Raw genomic sequence first — 20,484 nt, 5'->3', positions numbered from 1 at the left:
ATGTAGTGGGACTAGCCCTCCTCCTACCAAGTGCTCTCTTAAAAGGTTTTCCTTGGGCTGCTCTTGTTCATTTGTTCTTCCAAATGAACTTTACAATCAATGTGTCAAGCTCCAGAAAACAAACTGATGGCATTTTGGGGGTCCCATAAAATCTTTCTGCAGAGTACACAGGCCCAGATTTTAAACTACTTACTAAATTTGTTTAATGTTACAAAACTAATCAAGCTTTCTATTTCCCCTGAATGAGTTTTGAGAAATTATTTTCCCTAGGAATTTTGTCTAAGCTTTCAAATATATTGGCTTAAGTTGTTCATATTCATAACTTTATCTATGAGAGTTATCTGATACCTGGATTGAAGGCTCATTCCTCCAGAGAGAATTTGTGGTTGCTTCTAGTAGTTATCTGGGGTTACAACTGGCTTGGGTCTACTGTAAATTCAATTTCCTCATGCAGTATTTTGCAACATACAAGTAGCATAAATCTGAGCCCCAACTCTCTGTGTAAGGGACAACTTGTTAAACATTTTTAGGTTGGTGAGACAGGAACAGCTTTTCCTCCACCCACGGCCAAGGTCAAGAAAGGCAATTTTCCTTGCTGTTATTTCTGCTTGGTGGCTTATTTAATGTTTACCTTTACACAGTAAGGGTAGCACTTGGAGGGTCCCCACTTTGTGGGAGATCTCAGATTAAACTTCCTGCCTTGAGCAGGCCCTGCTTTACCTCCTGCATCCATCTCAGTCAGCACAGCAGAGGCTCAGGGTAATCAGGGCTTACCCTGATCTTCAAGGTAAAAGATGGCTTTTGTCTTACTTGCTTTCCCAGGTTTAAGCTTTCACGTCATTTTTTACTTCTATAGATTTTTTTCATTTCTTATCATTATTCTGGGTGTTTAGAAATAATTTTTGGTTTTTTTGTTTGTTTTTCTAGAGGAGCAATGATAAAACTAACTTCAAAAGTAAAATAATTCTGTACGGATGCTCAGTACCTGAGTAACAGGTCATTCATACCCCAAACCTCAGCATCACGCAATATACCCAGGTAACAAACCTGCACATGCACCCCTCAAATCTAAAATAAAAGTTGAAAAAGAAAAAGAAAAAAAACCTTTCCCATGCATTTCATGGTTTTAGGGCTTAGATTATACTAAGCTAAGAAGATAAAACTGACTGACCTTTGGCTGCAAAACAAAGAGTTTGTTACTGACTGCTATGGTATAAATGTTTGTGTCCCCCGAAAACAGGTGGAAATCCTAACCCCCAAAGTGTTGGCATTGAAGACAGGGCCTTTGGGAGGTCATTAGATTAGGAGGGTGGAGCCCTAGTGATTGGGATTTATGCCCTTATAAAAGAGACCCCAGAGAGCTAACTAGTTCCCTTCACCATGTGAGGACACAGTTAGAAGGTGCCATCTATGAACCTGAAGGCAAGCTCTCACCAGACATTGAATCAGCCAGCACCTTGATCTTGGACTTCCCAGACTGTGAAACCATAAGAAATAAATTTCTGCTGTTTATTTTTTTAAAAAAATTAGGTAAGGTAGCAAGATATATTAGCATACAAAATCAGTAGCTTTTATGTAGAGAGCAATAACCAGTTAGAAGACATAATGGCAGAGGAAATCTCATTTACTAGCAAATAAATTAAATACTTAGGGATAAGCTTAGCAAGAAATGCACAAAACCTACACGAGGATAATTTTAAAACACTGCTGAAAAGGCACAAAATAGACTTGAATAAATGGAAATACATCTCCTATTCTTGGATAGGATGACACCACATTTTAAAGATGTTAGTTCTCTCTAAATCAGTTAATATCATATAGTATCAATAAAATACCAATGTACCTTAAAAAATGAATTTAGACAAGTTGATACTAAAGTTCATATGGAAAAACAAACATGTATGAATAGCCAGAAGCACAACAAATAGGAAAAATTATAAAGGGGACTAGCCTTGCCAGTTGTTAAAACGTACTATAAAGTCTCTATAATTAAAACAGTGTGGTACCATGCACAAGTAGACCAGTGGAACAGAAAACCCAGAAAGACCCAAGTACATATGGATCCTGGATTGAATACCGAACCAGAAAAACAACATTACTGGGAAAACGGCTATAATTCAAATAAAGTATGTAGTTAATAGGATTGTGCCAATGTTAATTTCCTAGTTTCAATAATTGTACCATTGGTATGTAAGTTAACATTAGGAGAAGCTGAGAGAAGGGCACACAGGAAATCTATTTTTGCAGATTTTCTGTTAAGTCTAAAATTATTTTTTTTTAAAAAAGGTTTTGGATCAAGAGCCCCTGAGAATGTGAAGAGGGGGCTCTGTGTCAGGCTAACATGGAACACCAGAGGGAATAAATCGCCACTGCTCACATTCCCTGAGCTGGCCTCACTTTCTCTCTGGCTGGTGAGCTTCTGCTTGGATTCTATAAAATACATGTCTTTACAATAAATTCCATTCCATGCTTTAAAATGTAAAATAAAAAATTGGTGTTACAAAAAGTTTTTGTTAATTCTCCAAATGCATTTCTTTGTTTTCATTGGGTCTTTAAAAGTATTTAGTCTGTCATGCTAATTGAAATACTTACTTCATTTCTTCTATGACAATTGTTATATTAGATTTCTTTTGATGTCATTTTTTGGCAAATTATACCTTCCTGGAAAATTATCCATTTAATCCAAGTTTTTAAATTGTTTGCATACAGTTGAGCAAAGTATATTTTATGGCTCTTACTTATTCAATACCTGGTAATTCTTATTTTGTGTTTGTCTTCTCTTGTAATGTTAGCTAAAATGTTACATATTTTACTACATATTTTAAAAATTAGCTTTGTTTCCTCATTTTTCTAATTAATTTTTCTTGATTCTTTCAGCCTGCCTTTAAAAGATTCCTTTTCCTAATATTTTGAGTTATACGACATTTATCTTATTTTTTAATACATAAATTTTAGGGCAATGAATTTTCCTCTGAGCACTGTTTTATTTGTATCTCAGAGGAACAAGTTTATATTTTAGATATGAAATGCTTTTTTAATACTTTGCATTTCCTAATCAACCCAAGAATAGTTGAAGAGCTTAAAAACATTTTGGATTGCAGATGAGCAGTGTTTTCTGGCTTTAATTTATTGCATTTTTTTTTTCTGACCACTTATCCTCAAATTCTAAGTTTATTGCATTTTTATCAGCAAATGCCATCTGCTGTTCCTTTTTTCTGTTCTGAAACTTATGTTTTCTGTATGCTCTAATACACAGTCAAATGGGGAAATGTTTCATGGATACTTTGAAGTGTAGTTACCACTTTTAGGGTAAAGTCTAATATGCATCAACTAGATCTTCTGTATCTTATTTAAATCATCCCATGTCCTAGTTTTTTATCCACTTGATCTGTCATGAATTGACAGAATTAAAATATCCAACTAACATTGTATTTCTGTTTCTTCCTGTGTCTCCTATGGTTACCAATACATAAATGGTTTTCCATTATTTGGTACACAGATATCTTGAAACATTATTATCTCGTGAGTCACACCCTTTAGCATTATGTCGTGGGGTTTTTGTTTGTTTGTTTTTGTTTTTTCCGGTTCCTTTTCCCTAAGTTCAACCTTGCCTGATATGCAGACTACAACTCATTTTCTTGTTTGTGTTTGCTTGGTTTACTTTTGCTCAACCTTTCTGAATCTTATAACATGAAATTAGTGTTTGCTGACATTTTTGCCTTTTATCTACAGATAAGTTTACTTTTATTAATATGACAGGTACATTTGTTCCTATTCTATGGTTTTAGACATCTTTCATTTTTGTGATTTGTTTGGTTGTGCATACATGTTTTTTCTCATAATTAGCAGTCTGAATTTTTCTTCTAGTGATAATCTCTTTAATCATATTTTCATATGATCCCCATAATCCTCTATTTCACTAGTCAATATACCTCAATTCTCTACTATGAGCAATGAAAAATTAGTAATTTATCCGTCCTCCCTATACTATTTTAATAATGGAACATAAGTCACTTTCTTATTTCTATGTACAAAAGCTAGACTGCATCGCCTAATTTAAAATGCTGGTCAGTCAGAAGCTGTTCAGGAAAAACGTTGGCCCAAAACTCATAATTATTTCACTTTTATGCAGTTTCAAAAGATTTAGCTAACTTTATTTATAGCACGGTATTAATGAGACCAAAATCATGGGATCAGAACTTAGTGTGAGCCAGCAGATTGGTTTTATCCCATGGGCACTTCCTGTAGGCTTAAAATATCAATGATTGCTAAGGTGTTCAGTCCAAAAGGTGTAAATAGATCAACACAAATTTATTGTCACTACTGAGAAACAAAGCCCAAAAAACTTAACTGGTAGTTGAACAACTTTGTCACTGAAGAACAGTACAAGGAACTAAGACCATCACATTGTGCATTAAACTCTACTAAGTCGGTGGTTCAAGGGGAATAACCTCAGACTGGTATCATGCTAGAACATGTAATGGAATCATTCAGCCATGATTCCAAATAAACCATTACTTCCAATTCAGTTTAACCTAGTTTTAACATGTCAGTAGCTCCTACCAATAAGTGGGCCTAGCTATATTTCCCAGGGAAGGTGATCAAGGCAATGCAAATCTGTTCACATCTCAGTTCCAGCTTTGTATGCACAATGGGCCAGTTGCAGTAGGGTTTCCATGAATGCACCCTGAGCTTAGCAGAGGAATATGGCAATAGTTCTCCAACTCAACAAGTAAGCCAGTATACACAGGACCCTTCACTTCCTGGCTCTTGCCTTTCTCTCTTTGTTCCTCTGTAAGCTCTACATGTGGGCCATACTAAAACACGGGCAGTGCTCTGAATAAACCATGCTTTTACCCTTGGAGGGCTTCATCCACTCTTCTTAACTCCTGCTTATCCTTCAGGATTTCTTTCAGTGTTTTTTTTTTACTTCTTCCACTGCCCAGTTTGAGTTAAAGTGCCCTCCTCCTTGCTGCCAAAATACCCTGTCATTCTTATTTCATTCTACATTGTAATACTTTTTTTCTGGTCTCTTCCGCAGAAGACCATGAACATCATGAGAGCAGGAATGCCTTTCTTCTCTGTATACCCAGCTCCTAGCAGAGTGCTCGGCATAAGATGTGTTCTATACACATCTAATGAATGAAGGGGCATTTCTAAAAGCCAAGACTGTTAAGGCAGCTTTTGCTAACAGTCAAAAGAAATGTTTACCAAGGTGTTGAAAACAGTCTATCACTAACATTAACATCTCAGAACACATATCCTCCTCGCTTAGGAATCAGTTGTGCCTTGGTACAGAAAGGATAATACCTTCTTATTGCCACAGGTTTGCAAGATCTGCAAAATTTCATTGACTTTTCTCTTGCTCTGGTCACTCTCAAGAACAAAACTAGGTTGTTATAAGAGGATGTCACAGAAACCGGCTATCTCCTTTCAATGATGTACGCACAGAGAAGGGATGAGCCCATTCACAGATGCCTGGTAGAGAAAACAGCCCACCAGGACAAACAAGTCAATAAAGAGGTCTCATCAGACACTGGCCCATGGCCCAGTGGCCCACAGCTTATGCACACGTACATGCCCTCCAACAGTTCAGTTTGTAAAAAGAGGCAGCAGAGGTATTGGTTGGGAACAGACACTCTTTAACATCAAACAGACTTGAATCTGAATCTTGACTGACTCTTAATAGATATGTGACTCGAGCAAGTTTGTCTGTAAGTGTATTTCATTGTTTTAAAATGGAGATAAAAGTACCTACCTTTAGAGTTGTTGAATAAGTGAGATGTTGCTTCCAAATGGCAGACCACCAAATACATATTTGCCGTTATTATTATTAGGTACTCTGGACAGGGGCCTAATAGTTTCAAGGATAGTATATCTAAGGGGCCCAGGAGTATCCTGCTTTAGGGCAGTTACCCTCTTCCCTCAGAGGTCCCTGAGGAGGACTTCGCTTCATCAGTGTTCAGTAAATGTTTGTTCAATCAGTGACTGGGGCAATGGTTCTGGTGGACCTTTGTTATTCTTATTGGCTGTCCAGCATCTGAAGTACCTTCCCACGTGTGAGGAAGCTCAACTTTCCAGATAACCTCATTCTGACTTCCTAGCCAGGACACAGGCATATGACTACTAATCAGATCCACCTACCCCATATTTTGAATCAGAAACTAGTGATTCAAAGACATCAGGAACACACAGGGTCACATCTGATGAAAGTGGAACCCCAAGTTTCACTGTATTCATAGGGCTAGTGCTGATGCCCCAATAAAAAGTTCTTTGATAAAAATCAACATGAAGTTCAAGGCCAAAAAGGCTTGAGGAAGCCAAATTAAAAAATTAACCAGCAGCAGAAAGCCACAGATTAAAGACAGCATTAGGTGGAGGAGCCCCTTTTGGGCACAGGCCCCCTTACCAGTCCAAGACCCTGAAGAGGAGAAAGCAGAAGAGGGAACACAGTCCAGGCCATCTTTTCATAAATAGCAACTCATAAGTAAACAGGAGTGACCCACCTTAGAATCTCACTAATCTAATTAGCAATTCCTCCTACCTCACTGGGCTTGGAGGAGGAACAAGGGAGGTGAGAGAAGGACCAGAGACCTTTAATATGCTTTCCTAGAAGCCTGCAGTAATAAATGTGAATGCTTCACTCTAATCTGTGCTTTTAAGTTGGTGCATTAAGGTGGTATGGCAAAGGAACTCACTGGCATACAGGTGTTCACTGAAATAACGGAGGTGGCGGCAGAGACCGGCATCCAGTCTGTGCTAGACTGACCTACCTAACAACTCCAGAGGAACTGAGAAAGAGCAAAGAAGTGGCAGAAAAATCAGGAAAGTAGGGTCAGGAAAGGGAGCATTCCAAAGAAGGAAGTGGTTATATAGCATCAGTGTCACAAAAATCAACCTATGGGCTAAATTTTAACAGTAGAAGTCACTGGTGGGTGAATCCAGCAAGAACAGTTTTAATGGTAGCAAGGGTAGCAGCCAGGTTTTAGAGTGGTGGTTCTCAGCCTCAGCTACATTTCTTTTTAAAGACTGAAACCCATCCCCACCTCCCCATGCTGATTTAACTGGTCTGTGGTCCAATCCAGGAATTAGGACTTTTTAAAGCTTCCCAGGTGACCCTAACATGCAGCCAGGGTTAAAAACCACTGCCTCAGTGGACTGCAGAATGGACAGAGTGCAGATAAGGGCAGTATACCTTAGTGGTACTCAGGCTTTCAAAGAGTTGAGGAAAGGTCTTTTGTTTGAAGGAAGGAGTATCTGAACATGTTTAAATGCAAAGCTGTATGTGCCAGGAGTGTGAGGCTGTAGCTAGATCAAGTCATTTATCAAGGGAGAGGTCCTAGGGCACAGGAAAAGGGGTTCGTCTTGGGCAGGACAAGCACTGGCAAGAAGGTAAGGAAGGGTGTGTGTGTGGGTGTCTAAGTGGGAAGTTCTGCCCGAGGCTGTTATGTGGCGGGGGAGGGCTGAGATTAACTGCTAAGATTGAGAGAAGGTGGGGGTAAAAGGGTTTAGAATGGCCAGTTTGCAATAAGCTGCTGACAACAGGAGGGAGTTTGACATCAATACTGAGAGCAATTCAAATCGTTACCATGACTTTGGGGTGGCATCAGTTTGCATGGTCATGAGATTTTTTTTCATGGCCGCTTGAGGAAGCAAGGTGTAGGACCTATACATAATGAAATGCGTTGATTTTGAGTTCTTTGATCTTTAAGTTCTCTGATATTTTCTTTCCCCTTTCAATTAAAAACATTTGAATGAGGGGTCAGCAAGGGTCAGAACTTTTAGAGAAAGAAAACATTAACTTATATAATTTACATCTTAAAGCCTTCTAACTTTTTAGTCTCACACCTTGATAATATCTAGTAACACTAACATTTTTGGCCAGAGGTAGTTTTAACTGGTCTTCAAGATGGAAAAGAAGTGTGGTGTTTTAAAAGACTGCAAAAATTGAAATGAGAGCTTAACAGCCTACAGACATGAGCATCTGAGGAAATGAGAACTCCTAGTATACCTCTGCAAACACAATGAACTCTTTAGCTATGCATATTCCCTGAAAAGACAGAACTTGGATTTCTGGTCTCTGGCAACCAGTTAGGACCCAGCCCAATTAATAAAGGTAAAATATGAAGAAAAAATGGCCATGGTTTCTTTTCAAAGCCTTAAGATTAGAGTACCATATTCTGAAATGCTGAATCCACGAGTCAGACAATAACAACAACCAAAAAGCATGACATCGCTATTGTTCTCCAACCCCTGCAAAATTGCTAGCTGAAATCTAAAAAAAGAAAATTAAGTGGGATCACAGAAAATTGATTTTTACATGCTCTGAAGCACTGAGATTCAGTCCTAGCAAGAGATTACCAATAACTCAACAGGTATTTATTACACATCTATGTACCCAAGGTGGTTTTTTCTTCCAAAATTTTTTTTTCATTTTTATGAGCCGTACTTTAAATGATTCATCATTATCATGCTGGAAAATACATGATACTTTCCCTTGAAACTAAGATCTAATGAACAAATATGGTAAACTCATACCTTACACAAATCATATTTTTACTGCCAATTGTGAAAAATGACTATCATTCGTAGACTAACAATTCATTGCTCTATTTTTATCAATTTTTATTTTATTATCTATTTTTTGATACAGGGTCTCGCTCTGTCACCCAGGCTGGAGTGCAGTGGCCAGATCATGGCTCACTGCACCCCCAACCTCCTGGGCTTGAGTGATCCTCCTGCTTCTGCCTCCCAAGTAGCTGGGACCACAGGCATGCACCACCACAGCCAGCTAATTTTTAAAATTTTTTGTAGAGACAAGGTCTCACTATGTTGCTTAGGCTAGTCTTCAACTCCTGCAATAAAGCAATCCTCCTGCCCTGGCCTCCCAAAGTGTTGGGATTATGGGCGTGAGTCACCACACCCAGGCTTTATCCATTTTCAAAAGGTTATTTCCATCCACCTAAACATAGCCCTTGATAGCATCCTTTGTCAATTTTTCAAAAAGATCTTTCAGGAGCTTGTAGGGGAAAAAAAAATATGAGAAATAAAGATATTAACAGTTTCTGCAAAGAATTATACAAAAAAAATCTCTTTACTTATGGAGGGAATATGAGAGCACCTCAGAGCTTAGGAGGAGACCAGTCCATTAAAACATCTTTTTAACTGTGGCAAAGCCTATGGTTCTCAAACTTGAGCATGCACCAAAGCTCCCTGGAGGGCTTGTTGAAGACTGCTGGGCCTTGCGCTGGGAGTTTCGGATTCAGTAGGTCTGGTGAGGGCAAGATGTGCTGATGCTGTTGGCCTAGGGACCATACATTGAGAATTCCTGCTCTGGGCATCTCCCTTTCTCTCCCCATTGCTTCCCACTTCTCCACCTTGCCAAGATTGCTTCTTTGCTGAATGTCTTCAGGACATGCCCCATTCTTCAACACTGTACTTTAAAATTTTTTTATTCCCTAAATCTGGCAATTTTACCAAGCATTTATGATGTTTACTCGCAGTGACAGAAAAATTTCTTCTTTTGGCCATAGTTTGTTTTGCTGGACTTGTTAAAAACCCTGTAGTCCATACTCTTCAACAATACTTCTCATCTTCCTTCTTTTTGATGTTGCTGTTTCCGGGCATTTGATGTTCATCTTTTGGAGACGTTAACACAGGAGAAAGCATCTCTCCGCCACTTGCATTTAGTTCTGAGTGATGGAACTCACCATTTTCCTCACCCTTTCCCTCTGTACCAGTTTTCTTCTAAGGGGCGAAATTGTTGCCAGTGACAGTAACTCTGTGACCTTTCACAACAGGAGTGGGAGATCAGGAAATACTGACAAATAAAATTGGCAGCTCAAGCACTAGCAGAGGGAAGCAGCTGACAAGAGCTAACTGCTTTTACCATCCCTCCAACCATCGCATGAACCATGACATCCTCCAAGCCATGCCTCCAACTAGACTGCATCCACAGCTGCTACAGTAAGCCACTCTGCTCTCCACCCAGCTCAGATAGGTTCACAAGACATATAGGGCACTGAATACAGCTTCTAACGCTGAGATTTTTACATAGTCTTCTCCCCAGGGGGAAAAACCTGTGTGGCTCAGAACCACAGTAATGAAGCCAAAATGAAACAAAGACCTGAAATCAATCATGCATCACCACCAGGAGCCTTCGCCTGGAGCCAAAGTGGAGAACCCATCGCATCAGCAATGACTGTTCCAGCCTAGTTCCTTTGTCTCAACACTCTGTATCTTTTTCAATTCCAAGTGACTTTAATGATAACTCTGCAGCAACAGAACTTCCCAGGCTATATTACAGGTATACAGATACAGCTACAGTGTCTCTAACTCCAAAATGCAAGGCTATTATCAATCTATTTGGAAGTCATAACTAGTCGCTTGTCCAGGGTGTTGTGCTTTACTTAACAAAGGATGCTACAAGCATCACAGACTAAGAAGATTTATTTCAGCTTTTGGCCATTTTGCTACAAAAATAGCCTTGTTAGTAGCCTATTTCATAGCCCAGCAATGTCCTCTTCAATTCTGAATCGCATTTGATTTCTAAACAATTCAAGGCTAAATGTGGCCTATTTTCCAACCACATACCACTCAGTAAAAATTATACTCAGCCCCCTCCAAATCTGGTACCAGGTAAACAAGCTACTAATTTCTTTTTATTATTTCTTACCAAGAGGCAACACAAGGCTGGGCATGGTGGCTCGCACCTATTATTACAACACCTGGGGAGGCTGAGGCAAGAAGATTGCTTGAGGTTAGGAGTTCAAGACCAGCATAGGCAACAGAGCAAGACCCCATCTCTCCAAAAACTTAAAAAATTAGCCAGGCGTGGTGGCACACTTCCATAGTCCTCACAACTCAGGAGGCTGAGGCAGGAGGATGGCTTGAGCTTATGAGTTCAAGGTTACAGTGAGCTATGAACACATCACTGCACTCTAGCCTGAGTGACAGATCAAGAACCTGTCTCTAGGAAACAACAACAACAACAACAAAAGGCAACACAAGAGTTTTGTTCCTTTAAAATACTGCATCTGAAAAATAATCTAAAATTCCCTTAAACTCAGAATTAAAACTAACTTTTTATTAATGATCCTCACAGAAGCAGATAATGTTCTGACTTCTGCCCATCGTGGAAAACACACAAAACTAGGATTCAGACAGGCCATTTGTGTAGCCAGCTGGGAAAAATCAGAACCCTGAAATAAATAACAACTGTTTAACTCAGCTTTAGTTATTACTTTTGAGCAGATCAAATACGTGAGCTCAAGGATCATCCTCAAAGTAAGTCATAGTTCAGAGTTTTTTCAACACTGATTACAAAACCTCATTTTTGAAACTATGTAACTTCTTTGAAAGATAACAGATTTTTCTTAACTTACGACATTATACACTGTGCCGCATATAAAGAAACTTTAAGATTCAAAATACACTCATTTCTAAGGCTATCCTCTGGAACTGGTTAATACAGAAAGCAAGCAGACTACACTGATTAATAATTCCTTAAACATGCACGTACAGCACCTTAAAATGAGGAGCACAATTTACAACCCTGTGTTGGAAAGTATTTGTGTGCTTAATATTCTATCCTCTCAGGCAACTAATTTTCTCCCCATTTATTACAGGTAGATGTTGCATTCTTGGGTAATCCCTGTTGAAAGTATTCAAAATGTGTAGAAAAGCATGCCCAAGAAAGATAATAAATATTCATGGTATACTGTTTCATAAATAAGCATCTCAGACTGACTCAGGTCTATCACTGAAAAACAAGAGATTATAACCCAGGGCAGAGAAAATCTGAAAGTCTGGGATTCTAGTCCTGGCTTAGTTATGTGATTTGGAGCAAGTCACTCAACTCTGTGGCTGTTTTCATCTCCTTAAAATGGCATGACTTCGTAGAGATGTTTGAAATGTAAATAATGTTGTATATAAAAATTATTTTTAATCATAGGTAGAAAGGCGGACTATTAGGAAACAAGTTATATAGAAAAAATGTGGGAACACCTTGGCCACCTGACCTTTGGAGGTTTTCACTAATAGGCCATGATCATGGGACCAATCACTGCATGAGTCATAGAGCTTGACACAAACAAAAAATTACGTCCACAGATTTCTCTCAAACCCAACCAAGTATGTTAAAAATATATGCCACGGGTCACTATGGTGACAATGCACATGACAACAAAATCTAACCTCATCACTAAAACAATTCAGTGGTACGATTTTATATTCAACAGACATTACATTTTCTATACTTCTATGGGTGCAGCCCACAGGGAAGGGAAGTGCAGCCTGGGAAGTCCCTGTAAGCACACACACTGCTGCATGAGAGCCAGGGGTGACTCAGAGGCATGCTGGGCCAGCTTCAGCACTCTCCCATCCCATCATCTCCATCCCTGTAAGCACACACACTGCTGCATGAGAACCAGAGGCAACTAAGAGGCATGCTGGGCCGGCTTCAGCACTCTCCCACACTACTGCATGAGAACCAGGGGTGGAACATCCCTGTGAGCACACACACACTGCTGCGTGAGAACCAGAGGCGACTCACAGGTCTGCTGGGCTGGTTTCAGCACTTTCCCATCCCATCATCTACACCTGCTCTCCCTCTACCATATTCCTGATTATGAACAATTGACATGTTCTCAGTCTTAAAGTGCCATGTAAACTTAGCTTCAAGTCCCCTTTTCCAACTAGATTCATGCCCACCCACCTCCCTTTGATAAAGAACTCTGGAGTTTCCATTGATAAGGACTATAATTTTAAAAGCAACCCATCATTACACTTCGTATGGGAAACAGGGGCAATCGCACTTTGGGGGAAGGAGGTGCTGCCCCATTCAGCACCTATTTAAGACAGAAAATAAGCAGATGCATGAGTGGGAGTCCCTCTACAATGTGACCAGAGCAGGGAGCACTTCACCAAGAGCTTCTATGTATTTCAGAGTAAACGCACTCATTGGTATAAAAAGAAGAGCCCTTCTGTCAGCCAGGCCCCTGAATGAATGACAGACACTCCTGATAATATTTTCTAGAAAGCGTGGCTTCTCTCCAGCAGCTCCAGGCCATCACTTATTTCTCATTTTGACAAAGTAGCATCCAACTTCAGGCACGACTGTATATATAACTCCACATGCAGCTGAGCCATCATAAACACGCCAAGTATAAAGGCATGTCAAAAAGACATTTTACTTCCCCAAAGCATGGCCCCAAGAAGCCATTATTATAATAGAGTATGAATTTCTGCTGCAGGTTATTAACCTATAATACTAACAATAAAGTCCTGCTTAGGACATAAAGGCTTACACTGGGACATGAAGTAGTAAGACACAATCCACTGACTATTTTAAATTTGCTGTACACCTAAACCATCTTCTCCATTATACCAATCTGTGTGTGTGTGTATATACACACGTCCTCTTTCAGTAGAACATAAACTCTGAAGATGAGGTAAAATACAATACAGCTGCTGCTGCTGATGAGCTGTCTGAGTTTCTGCAGACAATCTGCAAAAAAATGGAAGTTCTCAAGGCCCAGTTGCTGGTGTCTCTTTTGAGGCCCCAAAACTTGGTTGATTTATCTTATTGGCACTCTGCATGAATCAAGAGTAGGCTCAAAGGCAAGCCTTATCTCCTGCGAACACAATTCCATACAGGCCTTTACTCAATATTTAAATTTGTTTGGAACTGGCTACAAATTTGGAACTTCCTCAAATGATATTAAAAGCTCTACACAAAAGGTATGCAGAAGCAGTTACTGGTTTTTCAAGAACAAAGACAACTGCAAAAAAGCAACAGCTCTGTAAATGGAGCTGTAGTAAATGTTGAGACAGCAATAACAAGGTAACAAATAGAGCAGAGGATGACCTTTTTGTAAAAAATTGCTGCCTCAATATTTCACTATTTAAAAAAAAGATTCCCACAACATGATCTTCTGAGAGAAAGAATCCACTGCTGTGTTTGAAAGAGGAGTTGGTTCTGGTGGTGAAAGGACTGGGAATGTCGATTAAGATATGCGAGACTATCTAACACAAAGTCCAACATTTGCTTCAGCAACACCCAGTCAGCTCCTGGAGGGTGAAGTCCTGCTCTCTAGCTGTATCCAGGGCTCTTTTCTTGTGGCATTTTAAAAAATGTAGCAGTAGTTGCGTCTGTGGCTTTCTCTGCTGCAGAGGTCCTCACCAACCACTCAGAGCTGGGTGATTTGGGGGCTTGTGATGCTGGTGTGGTTGGCTCCACTGCATCCATGTGAACTAGTAAGGTTACAACAGAGAGGAGCAAAACATCAAGGGGAGATAAATTAGAATAAGACAAATTAGAATGAGAGATACTTAGAAAAAAATTTTCTTAATCCTTATACTTCATGTCCTAGTAACCCAAGTGGCCACGTAAGGTACCTCTTTCTTCTCTACAAAAAAGTAAAGACAAGATTTTAATAAGATAGTATTTCCTAATCTGAGAAAATGGGTTCAATTGAACAAATAAATTCAGTAGCACGCATTCATAATGTAGTAAAAATCACTTATTACGTACTTATGTGTGTATTGCTTAAACAATGAATACTCATGATCTTGTTAATGCAAACCCTTACTCATAGATACTCATAGAGATGACTCATAGTGATCTCCACTTTCTAGATCAGGGAGCTAAGGTATACAGAGATCAGATAAATTGTTCAGGGATAAAACAGAGCTGGTTAAATATCAAGATTCAAGCACACATACTGGACTCTAAACCCCACGCTCTTCCTGCCACAACCCATGCCTCCGATAGGGCAGTGTTACCAATACATATATACCATACAACAAGGAAAATGGTAGAAAAAGAGCACAATCAGGCCCAATATTTTTCAATAAGATCACTAAAGACATTCTGGACAGGAGACATGGCTTGTGCAGGACTGTCTTGTATACTTTAGAACACTTACCGATCTGGATCCTATCTGCTGAATGCCAGGAACACTCCCCAGTCATTGTGACAAACAAACATTTACTTCACATTTCCAAATGCCCCTGAGTGGAGTGGCACAAACCACCATCATCTCTACCCACTCTGCTGAGAACAAATATATACTAAAATATGGCAAAATCTAGGGAAGTTTGGATTTTACCGTCACCCAATAATTCCAGTCCCAGAAACGTAACCTAAAACAGTAATTTTCAAATTGTGGATCACAAAATCAATTTAGTGGGTCATGGCCATTACTTTTTTTTCTCAATGAAAAAAATAGAAAGTATCGGCGTGCACCCAGGATTTATTTCAGATTTACATGTACAACCAATGCACATATTCAAACATGAATTTCTTATTGTGGGCTAATGTAAAAATATCTTGAAAGCTGTTACTCTATATACAAGAGTTTCTTGAGGACAACAGCTTTCAAACATTTTGGAACGTCACCACAGCAGCAGGAAATACATTTGACAACTCAAATCTCTTCTCTTTTTCTCTCATACACACACACTCACAACAAACTCAGGCACATATACTCACTCATATTTAACTGGTAATAAATTTCAAAAAACTATACCTACATGGTCACCAAACTGCAGTGAAAAAAGCACTACCCTAGAAAAACTTTTTTGCTATTTTTTATTATAGTAAAATATACATAAAATTTGCTATCTTATCCATTTTTAACTGTACAGTTCAGTCGCATTAAGTACATGCACACTGTTGTATAACTGTCACCACTATTTATCACCAGGACTTTTTCATCATCTCAAATGGAAACTCTGTACCCATTAAACAATAACTCCCCCCATTTCCCTCTTCCCCTAGCCCCTGGCAACCACTATTTTCCTTTCTGTTTGTATGAAGTTGACTACTCTAGTAGCTTATAAAAGTGGAATCACACAATATTTCTCCTTTTGTGTCTAACTTATTTGACTTAGCAAATGTCTTCATCCAATTTGTAGCACGTGGCAGAGTTTCATTCTGAATAAGAAAGGCTTTCAAGCTACATAATATTCCATTGTATATATACGGCAAATTGTGTTCATCCATTCATCCAGCAATGGACATGTGAGTTGTTTCCACCTTGACGACTGCAAATAATGCTGCTGTAAGCAAAGGTGTGCAAAAATCTATTTTGAGTCTCTGCTTTTCATTCTTTTGGGTATATGCACAGAAACAGAACTGCTGGATCATATGGTAGTTTTGTGTTTAATTTTTTGAGGAACTGTTTTTTTACATGCTGTTTTCCACAGCAATGCACAATTTTACCTTCCCACAAGCACTACACAAGGGTTCCAATTTCTCCACATCCGCACCAACACCTGATGTTCTCTGTTTTTTGATATAGCCATCCTAATGAGCAGGAAGTGGCCTAAAAGAATGTTTGCACTTGTTCTCTCAGAGAACAGTGCAGTATTTTCCATAATAGCATAAAACAGGAATACAATCCAAATGTTCATCAAGAACATTTAATTATAGCATATTAATCATATTCATACAATAGAATACCACATACATGGCAGTTGAAACATAGATTTTGGCAGGACAAAGCATAATTGAATCTCAAAAACAGAACCCGGTGAAAGCTGCAACATAAAATATGACATACTTTGATTTCATATATACAAGGTTCAAAAACACAAAACTGGACAATGTATTGCTTGAAGATACATATGTCTGCTAAAACTACTTGAAAAAAACAAAAGAATGACAAATGACAAAAAACAATCAGAATAACTTTTACCTCTGAGGAGAGCAGGGAGAAGATTTTTAAAGATTTTAACTTTTTAAAACTTTTAAACTTTTTAAAAAAGAAAATTTTAACTTTTTCTTAAAGTGAATGGTAGGTACATGGATATTTGCTGTATTTTATTTACTCCTTACACATCTGCTATAAATGTTCTTTTATACCCCTTCAATATTTACTAAGAAACATGTTTAATTTTAAAAAACATTTAAACTTTAAAAAGACACAGTGGGCAATAAGAATTTGCCCTATGACCCCTGAGAAAAGGGACATCCTAAAATGGAACTACTGAATCCAACCATGTGGTTACAATATATTAGGAATCACTCTGTTTCAACTTTAAGATTCTATTAATTTATTCTTACAACAAATAACCAGTGGGTTTATTCTATGGGCTAGGTATTCATTTAGATGCTAGGGGTACAGTAGTGAGCAAAACAGATAAGCAGTCCTGCTCTTGTGAATGCATCTGACAATACATTTGACAATTCAAATCTCTCTCTCTCTCTCTCATATCACTGACCTAGTATTTGAAACCTGATGTAACTAATTAACAGATTAACTATTAGGTACCCTTCTGAATGATACTCTAAGCACACATATCCTATCCCAGAAAGAGAAAGGTCAGAAAAAGTTTTTGGGATAGCTAAAATATACTCACACAAATAGCTGGGTTCTCAACAGAATTTCTGATCACCTCAATTCCGCTTTATCAAAAGGCATGTGTTTACTTTTTAAAGGATTGGAATCTGCACGCCAATGGCTCTGATCTACCATTCTGATGAAGAAAATCATTTCAAGAAAACGAAGCCTGGTTTTCATCTGGGTTTATTATGTTTTTTACAGCTACTTAGTCTCAAATTTTGGAGAAGATAATCTTTTTTTTCTTTTCTGACTACTTTCTTTAAGAGCATATTCAGCTAGTTCACTGCAGCATGAGGGAGACACTTGCAGGGAAATCCCTATTCTGGTGCATCAAGTCTGAGAAGCAGGTTAGCATGCTTGCTCACTAAGATCCAGGGTGTGGTTCTGTGCACTAGACACCTGCATGCTAGAAAGCCGTAAAGGAGGGAGAATGAAGATACAAAGAAAATAAAGGTGCTACACTTTCAAGATGGGTCTATTTAACAACCCTATGGTCATTTACAGTCTTTTTCCTTGGCCTTTTGATACTATTAGTACAAAAAGGCAAGGAAGACATGCTGTTTCTTCCTGCTCTTCACCTCTCTAGCCTTATTAATATCTTTAAATTCAGTCAATTTCAACTCAAAACTTTCTACCACTGGGGGAGGGGAAAAAGGGAAAAGATTTGTGGCTGCATGTTTAAGAAAGAAGCTGAATTCATCACAGTGACAGGGGAGAGTGTTGGCAGAGATCTGAGCTATTTATTCTTTTAGGAAAATCCTATAAAGAATGACACAAGGAAGCCTCTATCTGCAGTCTTGTTCATCACACTGGTGAAGAGTCCGATAACAGATGTATGCAGTAGCGTGATTTAGTGCTAGGAGCTGGCCCCTGATGTGTATTAATACAGCGGCAAAGCGGAACCCACCTCTCTTCATCACTCATTCCTATAAAAGAGGTGGAATCCGAGATGGCCCGATGTTAGGCAGAGCAAGCCCATTTGTTCTACTGACTGATGGCACAGACTCAGGCTATGTCCTTCACCTCCATGGGGCACTCAGGTTGTGGGCAGAAAAAAAGAAAATGCTCAGTGAAGCAGGGCTTAGTCAACAAGTGAGGAGAGGAGCTGGGCTCAGGAGGGGAAATGCTTAATGCTCAAGTCTTGTTTAATACCCACCCCCACACACGTACACTTCCCAACCTGAAAATGGAACAAGGATTTTAAACTCTTTCCAGTGGTTCCTCTCTTATAAATAATTAAAAGCTAAAAATAGATAGATATTAAGGAGAAAAAAAGAACAAAAAGATGAAAGAGGAGTGGTTTTCTTTTAATGCTTCCAATACCATAGACTGAATGAGGATCTGAGTTTTGATGCACAGTCATAGTCTGGACTTGATCTTGTTATATATAAAAAGAAGAACATCTGCAGGACAGCTCTAGAGTCACAAGGAAACTGGTCTGATCTTGGCTCTGCAATTTATCAACCATGTGGCCTCAGGGAAGTGATTTAAGCCTTGGTTTTCTCATGTGTAAATTGGGAATAAAAACAGCATCTACCTTATAAGGCTGTTGCAAAGATTAGGTGAAATAATGTTTACAAAGTGTTCAGCTCAGGGCGTGGCCATGTGGAAAGTACTGAAAAAAAAAGTACTATAATCATCAGACCTGTAATGAAGATTGTCCAGTATGAACCACCATCAAGCAGACTTCCCAAACAGAAGCACAAAGAGGACAATTTCACAGTTCACCAAAACTTACTAAGTTAAGGTAGAGGATAGGGCTCCCTCCCCATCTGTGTGAGGTTTACTCTCTATTTAGCTATCAACTGTTCTGATTTATATAATAGGTAGTATTTTCTAAAGAAAATAAAATATTCAATGGTATATTCAATATCCACTTTTCTCACTGAAATATTAATAAATACATAACTCTCCCCTTTTTTTCATTGAAGGATAACATACACACAGTGAAGGACATCAATCCTAAGTGCACAGCTCCAGATTCTACCTATGTAAGCAGCCACACACCCCCACCAAGTTCATCATATGGAGCACTGCCAACAGCCCAGAGGGTTTCTTTGTGCCCTCTCTTGGTCACTGCCCCCCACCAAAGAGAAGCACTATTTTGGCTTCTACCAATTAGTGTTAGGTTTGTTAAAAAAAAACAAAAAACTGAAAAGTTTTAGCCTAAAAAATTGTTTTTAATTAGGAATGTCATGACCAGTAAAATATTAGCATTCTACTTATAAAAGCAGTAAGAATGTACTGTACTGTATGCAAAATAAGAAAGTAAATAACCCTGTGTGACTGCCTGACTGAACTGCCACTTCACCTGGACTTTCATTAACATGGACCTAATTTCCTGTCTGTGCTAAAACAAAAGCTCAGATGACTGGAGATTGCTGATAGTGGAATATAGGGTTTCAAACTCTAGATAGCCATGTAACAGTGAAAAAGCACAGACTTCAGAGTCAGCGAGAACTAGGCTAATTATTTCTTGTAGTCTCAGTTTTCCCATGTAAAGTGGGAATAAAATGACCTACACTATCACAAACATTACATGAAAAGGTATACAAAACACATAATTTAGTGCCTGACACACAGTACATGCTCAATAAATGATAACTGCATGTAATCACCTGCACTGGGGCTAGACAAAGATGCTGTGGCCACTGGTTTCCGCTTCCTCTTGATGTCACGTGAACATGGTGGTCCCCAGTGTACATTTGCCTGTCTGCAGATGTAAGAAGGAGAAAAATGGTTTGAACTTTTTAATTCTTATTGTAAGACATTACATGTAGCCCAGATTAAATCCTTAACCTATTACAGACATAAACAAAATGGGCACCATCTTTTGCCATTAAGCATTGGGACAACATTATTCAGAATTAATAATAACTCACTCTTTATCCACAATACACACCCATTCTAAACTTTTTACCTGATTTCAGTGTAGCAGACATTCAAGATTAATTTCAATAAATATGTGTTGCATTACATGCTTATTTTTATACAATTATTTTTCATAAAAACTATAACCACAATTGCTCTAAACTCACTAATGAAATACTTACTCCCAAGAGGTAATACGTTGAAAAGTTTAATGCTGCATGAACACAGATATTTGCACAGAATTTTAATAGGAAGTTCAACCTCC

General features: G+C 38.7%; 1 protein-coding gene across 9 annotated transcripts in view; it reads right to left on the bottom strand.

Annotated features, from left to right (window-relative positions):
* Positions 1 to 20,484, bottom strand: part of GPATCH2L (G-patch domain containing 2 like) — an 84,585-nt gene that overhangs the window by 20,592 nt on the left and 43,509 nt on the right. For 3 of the 9 annotated variants that reach the window (XM_063792754.1, XM_009428061.5, XM_063792758.1), the window contains 2 exons: positions 19,967 to 20,061; positions 9,076 to 14,253 (listed from right to left, as the gene is read on the bottom strand). In XM_063792754.1, coding sequence (XP_063648824.1) covers positions 14,093 to 14,253; positions 19,967 to 20,061 — 256 coding nt within the window. In that variant the 3' untranslated portion in view covers positions 9,076 to 14,092. 9 annotated transcript variants of the gene reach the window in all.

The sequence above is a fragment of the Pan troglodytes genome, chromosome 15 (assembly GCF_028858775.2).
Source record: "Pan troglodytes isolate AG18354 chromosome 15, NHGRI_mPanTro3-v2.0_pri, whole genome shotgun sequence".
NCBI lineage: Eukaryota > Metazoa > Chordata > Mammalia > Primates > Hominidae > Pan > Pan troglodytes.
This window is presented reverse-complemented; position numbering and strand designations above follow the sequence as displayed.